Source organism: Bufo bufo, chromosome 8 (genome assembly GCF_905171765.1).
Source record: "Bufo bufo chromosome 8, aBufBuf1.1, whole genome shotgun sequence".
Lineage (NCBI taxonomy): Eukaryota > Metazoa > Chordata > Amphibia > Anura > Bufonidae > Bufo > Bufo bufo.
Window position 1 is genome coordinate 181,082,049 of NC_053396.1, and position 14,055 is coordinate 181,096,103.

The 14,055-nt window shown below is 43.0% G+C and overlaps 1 protein-coding gene across 2 annotated transcripts in view; it reads right to left on the reverse strand.

Annotated features, from left to right (window-relative positions):
• LTBP4 (latent transforming growth factor beta binding protein 4) overlaps positions 1-14,055 on the reverse strand; it is a 98,486-nt gene that overhangs the window by 21,827 nt on the left and 62,604 nt on the right. For both annotated transcript variants that reach the window (XM_040442020.1, XM_040442021.1), the window contains exons 11-14: positions 5,320-5,445; positions 4,342-4,467; positions 3,109-3,237; positions 86-208 (exon numbers count right to left, since the gene is read on the reverse strand). In XM_040442020.1, coding sequence (XP_040297954.1) covers positions 86-208; positions 3,109-3,237; positions 4,342-4,467; positions 5,320-5,445 — 504 coding nt within the window. The remainder of the gene's footprint in view (positions 1-85; positions 209-3,108; positions 3,238-4,341; positions 4,468-5,319; positions 5,446-14,055) is intronic.

Below are 14,055 nucleotides of genomic sequence, written 5' to 3' on the forward strand. Positions count from 1 at the left end.
AAAAACACCTCTGGTTTCACCCGGCCCGCTCCCTTCGACATTGGAATTATTGACCACACTTTCAGCATATGTGCAACAGTCTTACCAATACAGTCAGTGCCCTGTGGGGTCAGCCTGTACCCGGTTGAACAAGAACAGCGGAAACTTCCAGGAGTATTGAGGCATCTTCCAGATCCACAGGGACGTGTTTGGCGGCATTCATCTATATCTGTACGTGGAGACATTTTATTAACTTATTAAAATGTCGATGCAAAGTGAGGTCTCATGCACAACCTGTACCAGCATACAACCCTGTATTCTCTCCTAAAAGCGTGGATATACCAAGCAGACAACAGGCCACTAATACCCCACTAGTACTTGTTCAAGTGCCCCTAATATTGTCGCACGTGTGAAATCTAAGCATAATTCACAATATACAAAGCACATAAAATATCACAAGAGAACCAATAGCAAATATCTGTTAAGTTTCTCTGCAATTTAAAATTATTCTGCCACCAGGAAAATCACTGTTAAACCAGGCACAATGCCTTGTAGGGCTAGATCGGCTGAATGTAGTGATACCTTTTTCTTAGCGATCCTTTGCTTCATTCTAGAGGAAAAAGTACTTTTATTCCATATGCAAATGAGCAGTTAAGTGCACTGAAGGCAGATCTAAGCCAATATGTGCACCCTTGCTCCTCCCACTTCCTCTGCCAGCCCCTCCCTCTCCTCTAGGCAATAAAACCATGCAGAAACCTGACTCTGTCAATCAAGAAGGAGAGGGGCTGACAAAGGAAGGGTTCACGGAGTAGGGAAAAGTTTGTATCTCCGATCCATGGAATGGAATCGGTCATAAATGTTGGATCACTTGGGGTCTGACCACTGGGACACCCAGCGATCCTAAGATCAGAGAAGCCACATATCGCCTCTGTGAATGCAGCAGTAGTGCACATGTTGATTCCCACCCTCCATTCAGAGAGGGCACTTGGGGACCCCAGCAATCTGACATTCATCACTGATCCTGTAAATCAGTGATAAATACTTTCCACCACTCTGTCCACCCTTGCCCCTCCTGCTTCCTCTGCCAACCCTTTCTTCTTGATTGACCTGCAAAGTCATCCTATCTGGCCCTGTCATTTAAAAGCGAGAGAGATGGGATGGCAGGAGAAGCAAGGGTGCACAGAGTGTCCACAAGGGGTCTGACCAGTGGGACACCCAGCGATCCCGAGAGCAGAGTGTTGCCTATCTGAATGGAGCAGTAGTTTGCATGTTGGTCCACCGCTTCTTTGACTTCTGTAGAAAATACTAGGGGGGTACTAAATACTAGGGGGGTAATTTATCATTTGCAGTGGTTTTAGTATCAGTTTTAAAGGGGTTGTCCGGGTTTTCAGAGCTGAACCCGGACATACCCTTATTTTCACCCAGGCAGCCCCCCTGAGGGTACCATCGGAGCATCTCATGCTCCGATGCGCTCCCTTGCCCTGCGCTAAATCACGCAGGGCACCGGCTCTTTCAGTTTCAATAACACACTGCCGTGTGTTCGGTGACGTCACCGGCTCTGATGGGCGGGCTTTAGCGCTGCCCTAGCCGTTTTACTGGCTAGGGCAGTGCTAAAGCCCGCCCATCAGTTCCGGTGACGTCACCGGGGTTCCTGGCAGCCCCATGGAGAGCCCCGGTACGTCACCGGATCTCCAAAAAATGCCTTTTCCCTGCGCGATTTAGCGCAGGGCAAAGGAGAGCATCGGAGCATGAACTGCTCCGATGCTCACGTCAGGGGGGCTGCCGGGGTGAAAATGGAGGGATGTCCGGGTTCAGCTCTGAACCCGGACAACCCCTTTAAGTCTGTCTTTGCTTTGTGAGGTTGCATGAAATTTAAGAAATGTTGCACAGTAATAATATATTTGGAGCAAGTGCAATGTGGTGTGCGCCTATGTCTGTAAAAGTACACCTGGGGGTTGCCTGGGGTGGAGATGTGACTTTTTAAAGTCACACATTGTAACCGAGACATAAAAGTGTTCTAATCTGTAATCCTGACCTACATTTCTCCCCACCTCTAAAAGTGGCGAGGCTCAAGAAAGTTTGTCGCAACATTTGACCATATGTCGCAAAAATATGCATGTGGGTATCACTTGCGACATTTTTACGCCACAAAGTCTGGCGTAGTAGACTTCTTCCCTCTATATGTTTAAATAGGACTTGTAATAAGAGAAATACCACCGCACACTCAGGGATATCATGCAAGTAAAAGATTTTTTATTTTAGCATATCCTCCAATAGGTACATAAATGATAACGGCGAGATATCAATATTGTAACTGTGACTCCAAATCTTTTAACGTTTCCGTCGCAACGGACCTGAGTGTGCGGTGGTATTTCTCTTATTACTATCGATCTGGAGCACCTCCACTCCACTGAAGCACCTCACAGACTGGACAAACGAGTGCAACCCCATCTGTCTACTTCTAAATAGGACTTGTGCTAGGGGATAATTTTTGTAACTGGAGTATCTACTATCTACAGGATATGATCAGATTAGATTGGTGGGGGTCCTACCGCTGGGACCCCCACCGATCACAAGAACGGGGGCTCCAAACCCCATGGCGTTCCCCCTGAAATAGACGCATGGCCGGTCGGAATGCATTCATTTCTATAGGATCGCCGGAGAAATCCGAGCACAGCCCTCGACTATCTCCGGCACTCCTATAGAAATGAATGGAGCGGCGGCATGACTTCCAACCAGCCGCTCCGTCCATTTCAGAAGGAGCTCCATGGGGTAGGGGATAACTTTTTGTAACTGGAATACCCCTTTAAGTCTGAGGGCTAAATAGAACAGGTACACAGCATCAATAAATTAATTCCATGTAGGAAAACATATAAGGTAGATCCAAATTGTTTAAAATCCATGATACATTATTGGAAATCCATAAGAAGACTGCGGTTGCAAAATGAAAAGGAACCCCAGTCCAACACTGGCTGTCTCACATGCCCATGGCTTATTCCTTTTTATGCCTACAGGGTAGGCTGACCATAATCATAACCATAATACATGAGATGGGTTTCCAAGTGCCCAAGTTTCTGAGATACAGTCCCCTGTACCACACAACCTGCAGACAATGCAGCATTCACTCACCTTGACAATCTGTGCCCTGCACGTTGGCAGTGAACCCAGCAGGACACACACAGCGGTAACTTCCAGGGGTGTTCTCACATCGACCGTTCTGACAGAGCCGTCTAGGAGTAACCCGACACTCATCGATGTCTATGGGAGACAAAAACTGTTCTTACCACATAATATATACTCACTTAATGCATTTGTCCTTCAATATATCGCCAGACCCACTGTCCTGTCAATGGTTTGCATCCAGGAAAGTCTTTACATCAGTCATTTTTTTTAGAAACTTACTGTCCCATTGCCTTATAGGCGCTCAGCTGTAAGGGGCATGTCTGTCAACAACCCTGCCAACAGTTCCCGATGGCAACAAGCAGAATTGTTATTACAGCTCTGGAGTATAATACAGGCTGAAAGGTACATAATGTATTTATAAAGATACAGTATATATGTTATGTAATAAGCTGAAAAGTGGTATTGAAATAGTGGACATACTCTGCTGACCCTAGCGTGGCATTTTGCAATTTAGGCTCACTGCCTATCATGCTGTGATCTAGTGCAAGCACATATTTATACTACGAGGCTTACATCATATGTAAAACTTCTATGGTTTTGCCATATGAGCCAGGAGTTCAGTTTTTCACATGATGGCATACTGGGCCACAAAAGACGTGGCATTTATGCAAATTTTCATAAAAAGAGGTGGTTCTCCGCTTTTTCAGGGGTGTTCTGAGCAGAGTGGGGCTTAAAGTGTAACTACCATTCTATTTTTATTTTTGTAATATATAGGGGCAGGTATACTGACCATTTTTGTAAATGGTTTTAATTACTGATATTGTACATTTCTATTAGAAAAATAGCTCGAAAAAGGCCCATTTTGAGCCTTAGCGACGCTCCTCTGTCTTCTGTTTACATAACACAGTCAGTGTTGAGCAAGTCTCCACAGTTATGTAAACAGAAGACAGAGCAGCGTCGCTAAGGCTCAAAATGGGCCACTTTAGAGCTATTTTTCTAATAGAAATGTATGATTTCAGTAATTAAAGTATATTACAAAAATAGTTAATATCACTGCCCCTACACATTGCAAAAATAAAAATAGAATAGCAGTTACACTTTAAATATGTTGGGATTCATATGTTGGGGTGAATGCTTTCTGCTTTGTCCTTGGTTTGGAGCCAGAGACCACCGAGCAGTCATCTTGGCACATATAATGAAAGCAGCCATCATCACTACCATATTATCGCCATACATTACCTACACACGTGTTTCCCTGCGCATTGAGGCTAAAGCCTGATGGGCAGACACATCGGTAACTGCCAGCAGTATTTTCGCATCGACCATTGGAACAGAGCTGTTGTCCGCTGCTACATTCATCAATGTCTACAAGAAGCAATCAGAAGTCAGCACACTCATAAGAATCTCACAACTCTAGTGCCCAAAGAGCCTAATGTGCCTATGTGCCTAATGCCCTTTGGGGGAACAGGAAATCACATGTTTAAAGGGCTTCTGTCACCCCACTAAAGTGATTTTTTTTTTTGGGGCTAGTTAAATTAGTTATATAGCGATATATGAAAATATAATTGTGTTCCTTACATTGATCCAGCAGTTTATTCAAAAAACGAAGTTTTATCCTATGCAAATTCGGTCTCTACCAGCAAGTAGGGCGTCTACTTGCTGGTAGCTGCTGCAGAAATCCGCCCCCTCCTCTTGTTGATTGACAGGGCCAGCCGTGATCTCCTCCTCCGGCCAGCCCTGTCGGCGTTTCAAAAATCGCGCGCCTGTGTTGAATCGGCGCAGGCGCTCTGAGATGAGGAGGCTCGTCTCCTCAGAACTCCCTCAGTGCGTCTGCGCCGATGACATCATGCAATATAATGTGACTTTTAGGATGACTGCAAAAATCATCAATGTTATATTTTTGCAATAATCGCAAATCGCTCACAATTTTTCCCCACTTAGTTGTATTAAAATTGCATGCAATATGTGGCAATACCATTTAAATTTTTTTGACTTCAGAAAGAAAGACCCTCCCCTGGAGAGGAGAGTACTATATGAAAAATGCAATTTTAAACATGTGACTTTCATAGATGGGATGTCACATAAGGACTCGATTTTGCAGTGACACAAGACATGGCATAAAGCAAGTCAACATGGAGCCCCGGCCTTAGAGGATGTATCTGACATTGCACTTTCTGATTAGAGGATGCAGCATGGTTCTTGGAGGATGGAACTGACCTGTACACTCGGTGCCTTGTGGGTTGGTGCTGAAACCGGCCGAGCAGGCGCAGCGAAAACTGCCCACTGTATTTTCACAGCGGCCATTGACACACGGGCTTGGCCTCTGTTGACATTCATTCATATCTGTAGGAAGCCAGACAAATGATTGGAATGATTAAGCTTAGGAAATTTTATTATTATAATATCTGGAGATCGGTGGCCCAAGACGATCAGCTTTGAAAAAATAAATAAAAAATTATCTTTTTTTTTTTTTTCAAAGCTGGTTATCTGGTTCCACTCATTTCAGTACACCTCTGTACCTAAAGTTTTTAGCAAGTTTGCAAATACTTCTCTTAAAGGGGTTCTCCAGTAATAATGACATTTTACCAAGTGTCATCAGCTTGACTCACTAAAGCTACAGATTTATACTTACCTGCTCTCTGCTGCTTTGGTCCTCTGTGCTGTCTCCGCTGGCTCCATCTTCCAGTCCTAGCGCTTCCAGCTTAGCATAGGCATGGTCACATGCTCTACTGCAACCAGTGACTGGCTGCGGTGGAGGCGTTTCCTCAGGCAACACCTCACCGCTGAAGCCAGGCATTGGCTGCAGTGGAACATGTGACCATGCCAATGCTAAGCCTCATGGACCCATATTTAGGCATTCCTGGCAGATTTGGGGCCTGCGCAGGGCTTAAATGCACTGAATTTACCAACAGAAACGTTGCCATTTTCTAGTGGACAAAATTGAGAACACTGCTTGGATCTTAGTCAAATTCCTAAATGTCCCTTTCAATAACAAGGATCTTCATTAAAAAGCATTGTTTTGTCTAGTACTGTATAGAAATATACAAGCTCTCGTGATAAATGACACACTTCCACATTCTGCTGAACTTAATATAGGCTTGTGTATACGACACCTGCTTCATCAATAGCAGAACTAATATCTTCCATACACTTCCTGTAGCTTGCAGCTTTCTAAATTCTCTTTTGATTTGTGCATCCCATTGTTCCTTGCAGATCCGTGTAGAATTGTATCCTTATGGCGGATTCACATGACCGTGATTGTCCCCGGGATACACAGTCCATGTATCGTCCACGTCTCCCGGGCAGAACGAAACTTTCCTGATTCGAACTGACTATGATGATAGTAATTCCTGATACAGTCAGTTCATATCTGATCATATGGCTATGTATACATGATGATGTACATTGCAATAGCCCCGCAATCAGATAGAGACTGAGAGTATCATAAATCACTATGATACAGTCAGTTGGGGTCAGGGTAGCCGCGGTCGGACCGAGAGATGTGGCTGACACGTGTTTACTAGGCTGATCACGGTTGTGTGCATGAGCCCTTAGTCACAAATGAAGGTACATTTACCTATTAATTACAATTGTTGTTCATGTATAGATCTAAGTGTGTATTCCTGATGTTTTAGACCATGATCATTTATGGTGGATCTGTTCAACACTGTATATGAAAAGGAAGTGACAACCACTTTGAGAAGATTTCTGATTTAAAGAGACTCTGTCACCAGGATCAACCCTATTAAACTAGACATACTGCCTGGTAGGGCTCACCAAGCTGATTAAAACTATACATTTATTTTGTCTGTATGATAAACAGCTGCGGAGATATCTAGGTTTATTCCTATGTAAATGAGCAATTGGAGCACCAGGAGGCAGGGTTGAATAGTTTGAGCACTGTTTAGTAACCCCCCCCCCCTGCCCTTGATTGACAGGGATAAACAGCAGGCTGAGGGCAGAGCTGTGTCCTAGAGCTGTGTTCTAGCAGTATCATATCACTATGTACTATAGCTTCACCACACTGAGATCTGCTCAGAAAGCTAATCTACATATTACTGCTTTATTCACAAGCACAATATATGAATATAGACATCAGTAATGTGTGTTAACTTATAAGCATTATCTGCGGACCGCATGCGGAGGAATTGCTCCCCCGGTTATAGACACGCTACAGTGTCTGATATGTTCCTGACTGGAAGATATTGGCAAAGTTCTCAGCTTTTAACATCGGCCTGAGGAATTAGCTAGTATTATCAGTTGCGTATCATTTTGGTGCATTTTTTGTAGTGATTTTTGTAACTTATAAGCATAGAAGAAACTCACATATCTATCTGGTAATGCTATAGTTTAGTAATATAGTGGTCCCGTAATGCGCCTTGTGTGCGCATTACTCCTCATCTACAGTCCGTGTGAGCTGCCTTCGTTGGATGCTTTCTCCACACTCTGATCTGCTGTGTGCAACCTCCTCCCCCTCACTACTGCTATTTCTAACACTATTTCTATGTCAGGTATCCATAGTCTTTAAACTGAATCATCTTTAGTCTAGTGATGTGGAGTGTCTGAGAGATGCCCAAAAAATGGGGAGATCCCCCCCATACTCCCTAAAGAGCACACTATTCTACCATACTAGTTGCCTCAATGATCAGATCTCTCCTTTTGCGTCAGTTGCTCCTATGCTTATTAAGGATATTTTTGGACACTATAGACCGCTGGCTGCCAACTACAACTCCCAGTATATCCAGACTGTCTGTGGCATCACTGATCCATTTAACAATGTACTGTAAAGAAGGGCCACATGTTAATCATTCGCTCCTTCAGCAGAGCCTAAGCAGTTTAAAACTGATACTCGAAATGCAGGTTTTTTTCTATGGGGGTCTGCATGTAAGAATCAGAAGCATAATGTTCATATCTGTCCATCTAAAAACCCTAATGGTGGTGATAGTCACTGTTTCATTATCTCTCATAAACACAGCAAGGATTGAGAAACTGCAGAAGAAAAGGCGTCATCATCATGAACATCAGACTTAAAAGCTACAGATGTGGCATAACATTCATGTGCAAATCGCGTGGGGAGCCGCCAACGACAGTTTGTTTCTTGTTCCTTTTTTTTTTCTTTTTCTTCATTTGATTAATGTTTAGCATTTTTATAGCCGTTAATTGGAAAGAAGAAACCATGAGAATGCATTTCCTGGAATTTCTGGACATATTCCTTCCAAATACATAGTCATCTTTGTTAATAAGCCGTGTAATGGAGCACTGATTGTTCAACACAGAGCAATGCCAATTAGTCCGGTGCCAAAACTCGCAACGCGCTATCGTAACTCCATGTGAAAGCTAAAACTTTAATTGTGGGTGGAATTAGGGAAGATGCTCGTGAAAAACAAATGTTCTTCATTTCGGTATTTTAGTTTATCTCAGTGAATTCCACCCAAAATTAATGTTTCAGATTTGTGTATAATTGGCTTTTATCTGATATATGGCATCCAATAATTGACGTGCAGTCCGTATCTGCATGACTCCTTAATGCAGATACAAGCGCCAAGTAAGCAGATGTGGTAGAAGTTATGAAGACAGGCGGCCCAAGGTTTTTTTGGGGATTTTGCAATGGTTGGCTCATCATACAAGTGTTAATATTGCACCTGTTCAAAACAGCTTTGGCGTCTCCATTGTAGATTCCTTTGTTTTTGACAAAAAAAATAGCTCTACATGCAGCTTGAATTTTTTATTTTTTTCCATCAATATGACAAACATTGCATCCCCATATAAGTCAATAGAGTCTGTTAGTAGCCCTGGATGGAGATGGCACTGCATAGTGGTTTCCATTTATGACAGAAACCATGAAGCAGATGTGAACAGAGCCTGAAGCAAAAACTCACTAAAAGACCATATGTACTCCATTTTGTTCAGTGCTGTTTACTAACTGATGACAACCTCTTTCCATAGCTCAATGGAAAAGTTTCAGGCAGCAAGACTCTTAGTTACAGGAGACGTGGATACATATTCCAGGGATGGATGACCACTTCCCATCCAAATACACTCAATGATAAAAATAAAAAATAAATCACACACTCAGATTGCTGGCCTGCAGTTATGTCTCAGGTAGACGTGTTCATCATTACAGGTGTGCTGACTGGGTCTTGCCACAAGAGTGTGTAAAAGGATCCATAAAAGGGCTCTCAGAGGCTGCTTTTGGTTAGTGTACCTCTTGGTGAGAGATCGTTGACTGCTAGACATGCCTCTATGATGCACTCAAAGATATTTCTTCCAGTTAACAGACTTTGAGAGGGGGCTTATCATCCGACTGACAGAATCCATCTAGGCCCTTCTGAAGGTAGCTGTTAGGATTTGTTAGAAGCATCGGTTACGTGAGGGTATGCACACGTGGCAAACAGGCTCTGGATGGCCCAGACAGACCACCAGAAGAGAGGATCATTTGATCCGCCAAAAAACAGGAGCAGCTCCCACAGTTTCGTTTTGCACTATCCAGACACAGGTGGTACATTCACTACACACCCCTGTCTCTGCCCAGAATATTTTCAGGTGCTTAGCAAAAAGAAATTTTGCATTACAGCTATTATTATGTGACAGTCCATTGACAGCCAACCACTGTCGTCGTGGACTACTATGGACTGGAGCTATATAGTCTTTAGCACGGATGCCCAACATGCAGCCTTCCAGCTGTTGCAAAACTACAATTCCCAGCCAGCTATTAGGGCATGCTGGGAGTTGTAGTTTTGAAACAGCTGGAGGGCCGCAGGTTGAGCATCCCTGGTCTTTAGGAACAAACCAGGTTTTGTTGGGAATCCAACGACGGTTGAGTTCTACTATTGAGGTCTGGTTGTGAGCACTTCAATCCTGCTGTGGAGGGACACACTAACCCACTGTTGGTGTGATGATCTGAGGAGCCATCGCATATGTCAGTCGCTCACCCCTAATAGTGATCTAATGGCCTCTAATGGCAGGGCTTCCAACTGGAATTTATCAGTAAGATAATGCTCATCCACATACAGCAAGGACTTACCAGGAAAGTCTCTGCCAGATTGCAACACTTTATTGGCTGCCCAATCACCAGATTTATCGGCAGTTGAGTATTTATGGGACCAGCTGGGACGTCAGCTTTGCCAACCTATGAGTGTGCACAATCTACAGGCCCAGCTGCAACATCTGTGGGCAAAAGTGCTGCAAGATACCATACAGAACCTGTATGCCTCCATGCCCACCGTATCGCATCTTGTATCCATGCTAAAGATCGTTTCTCATCATGTATCATGGCTAGAGGCCGTATCTCATCTTGTATCGATGCTAGAGGGCTTATCTCATTTTGTATTCATGTTAGAGGCCGTATCTCATCTTATATCCTTACTAGACTCTGTATTTCATCTTGTATTCAAGCTAGAGGGCGTATCTCATCTTGTATCCATGCTAGAGGGCGTATCTCATCTTGTATCCAGGCTAGTGGCTGTATCTCACCTTGTATCCAGGCTAGAGGCCATATCTCATCATATAACCAGACTTGAGGCGTATCCAGGGGCCATAGACCTTACAGGGAAATCTCCCGGTGGGCCAATGCCCAAGGGGCCACCTGAGCCCTCTTCACGGCTAGCCAGTGGACATTTTTGGGGATGTATTTTGTCATGGACTATGGTATATGGTTCTGCTGGGGTGGTATAATGTGCCACAATATGGTATTGCTGGCTCTGCCTACTTGTGTTGGCCCTGCCTTCCATTAATTTGGAGCCGACTTTATTTCCAGGGCCAATTCAAGTTCCCAGTCTGTCCCTGGGCGTATTTCATCTTGTATCCAGGCTAGAGGCCGTATCTCATCTTGTATCCAGACTAGAGGCCGTATCTCATCTTGTATCCAGACTAGAGGCTGCATCTCATCTTGTATCCAGGCTAGAGGCCCTATCTCATCTTGTATCCAGACTAGAGGCCGCATCTCATCTTGTATCCAGACAAGAGGCCGCATCTCATCTTGTATCCAGGCTAGAGGCTGTATCTCATCTTGTATCCAGGCTAGAGGTCGTATCTCATCTTGTATCCATGCTTGAGGCCCTATCTCATCTTATATCCAGGCTAGAGGCCATATCTCACCTTGTATCGAGACTAGAGGCCGCATCTCATCTCGTATCCAGGCTAGAGGCCGCATCTCATCTTGTATCCAGGCTAGAGGCCGTATCTCATCTTGTATCCAGGCTAGAGGCCGTATCTCATCTTGTATCCAGGCTAGAGGTTGTATCTCATCTTGTATACAGGCTAGAGGCCTCATATAATCTTGTATCCAGGCCAGAGGCCGCATCTCATCTTGTATCCAGGCTAGAGGCCGTATCTCATCTTGTATCCAGGCTAGAGGCAGCTCAAAAACGTCCTACAGCCTCTTTTCAGTTGTACAGTTTCCCCCAATAAACTTATCAACATAAGATTCACACACAGAAAGGTTCTTTCATTTCCAACAACCCCTTGGTGCAGTATTTTTTTGTCAAAGAGTTTATAGCAATATGGAGTAATGGAACAGCACACCATATGCTTTAACCAGCTGCCGTCCGCCCATAGGATATAAACGTCCTATGGGTGGACCTCTATTTCTGAAAGCACGTTTTAAAACGTCCTTTCAGAAATAGCAGCTGCACGCTAATCGTGCAGCTGCTGATCAGGTTGCCCGCTGTCAGTGACAGCAGGGCAACCCAGAGATAAGGCAGGGACAGTGCACAGGTGTCCCTGCCTTCTAGATCGCTGCAGACACAGCGCTCACTGAGCGCCGGGACCGGAGAGTGCAGGGGCTGTGTGAGGTCTCTCAGAGACCTCGATCAGCCCTGCTCTGAGGCTGTACAGCGCTGGATTGCTGCTGTACAGCCTCTCTAGGGGTGCATTTGTCCTGTAACTGGGGCTACTATGTCAGCCCCAGTTACAGGAGAAATCAACAGTGAAAAAAAAAAAGAAAAAGTGAAGCAAATGTCCCCCAGAGGTCTTGTATGACCTTATGGGGGACGAAAAGTGTAAAATAAAATTAAAAAAAATAGAGGGTTGAAAAAATTAAATAAAAAAAAATTTCACTTGTAAAAAAAAAAAAAAGTTCCCAAGTAAGGAATAAAAAAAAATGTTAAAAAATAGAAAAAATAAAATAAAATAGACATATTTGGTATTGCCGCGTCCGTAAAAACCAGCTCTATAAAAATATCACATGACCTAACCCCTCGGGTGAACACCGTAAAAAGAAAACAAAAAAAAAACTGTGTCAAAACAAGCAATTTTTGTCACCTTGCATCACAAAAGGTGCAACACCAAGTGATCAAAAACGCGTATGTCCCACAAAATGGTACCAATAAAACCGTCACCTCATCCCGCAAAAAATGAGCCCCTACATAAGAAATTCTCTCAAAAAATAAAAAAACTATAGCTCTCAGAACATGGACACATTAAAACATAATTTTTTTGTTTCAAAAATGCTATTATTGTGTAAAACTTTAATAAATGAGAAAAAGTATACATATTAGGTATCGCCACGTCCGTAACAATCTGCTCTATAAAAATGTCACTTGACTGAACCCCTCAGGTGAACGCTGTAAAAATAAATAAATAGAAACTGTGCTAAAACAACCAATTTTTTGGTCACCTTGCCCCATAAAGTGTTATAATGAATGATCAAAAAATCATATGTACCCAAAAATAGTACTAATAAAACTGGCACCTTATCCCCTAGTTTCCAAAATGGGGTCACTTCTTGGGAGTTTCTACTGTAAGGGTGCATCAGGGGGCTTCAAATGGGACATGGCATCTAAAAACCATGTGGAGTTCCTTTTCTTCTGCGCCCTTCCATGTGCCCATACAGCAGTTTATGACCACATGTGGGGTGTTTCTGTAAACCGCAGAATCTGGGTAATAAATATTGAGTTTTGTTTGGCTGTTAACCATCGATGTGTTAAAGAAAAAATTGGACTAAAATGGAAAATCTGCCAAAAAAGTGAAATTTAAAAATTTGATCTCCATTTTCCTTTAATTCTTGTGGAACGCATAAAGGGTTAACAAAGTTTGTAAAATCGGTTTTGAATACCTTGAGGGGTGTAGTTTCTACAATGGGGTCATTTATGGGGGTATCCACTATGTAGGCCCCACAAAGTGACTTCAGACCTGAACTGGTCCTTATAAAGTGGGTTTTGGCAATTTTCTTAAAAATTTGAAGAATTGCTTCTAAACTTCTAAGCCTTCTAACGTCCTAAAAAAATAAAATGACATTTCCAAAATGATGCCAACATAAAGTAGATATATGGGGAATGTTAAGTAATAAATATTTTATGAGGTATCACTTTCTGTTTTAAAAGCAGAGAAATTGAAATTTAGAAAATTGCGAATTTTTCAAATTTGTGGGTAAATTTGGGATTTTTTTATAAATAAAGGTGAAATATTTTGACTCAAATTTATGACTATCATGAAGTACAATGTGTCACGAGAAAACAATCTCTGAATGACTTGGATAAATAAAGGCGTTCCAAAGTTATTACCACATAAAGTGAGATATGTCAGTTTTGCAAAATTAGGCCTGGTCAGGAAGGGGGCAAAGGGCCCAGATGGGAAGTGGTTAAAGGGAATCTGTCATGTCTAAAACACCCCCAAACTAGAGTAAGCGGTGAGTCAGATTATTTTATTTTTACCTTCACGTTCCTTTGCATTTGAACTCTGTGCTCCAACAAACTCCTGCGCTCACAAACATAATGGAGAGGACTCAAAGAGGAGTCCTCAGTTGGTTTTTCTGTTGATTTGTTGGAGCACAGCATCGGAATACAAATAAGTATAAAGATAAAATATAAAATAATTGGACTCCACACGACTTACACTATACACAGCTTACTCTAGTTTGGGGGGGGGGGGGGTTTAGAGCTGACAGATTCGCTTTATATGATTTTATTCAGATCCAAAGAAAGAACGCGGGTGCAAATTAAATAGAACAACAAC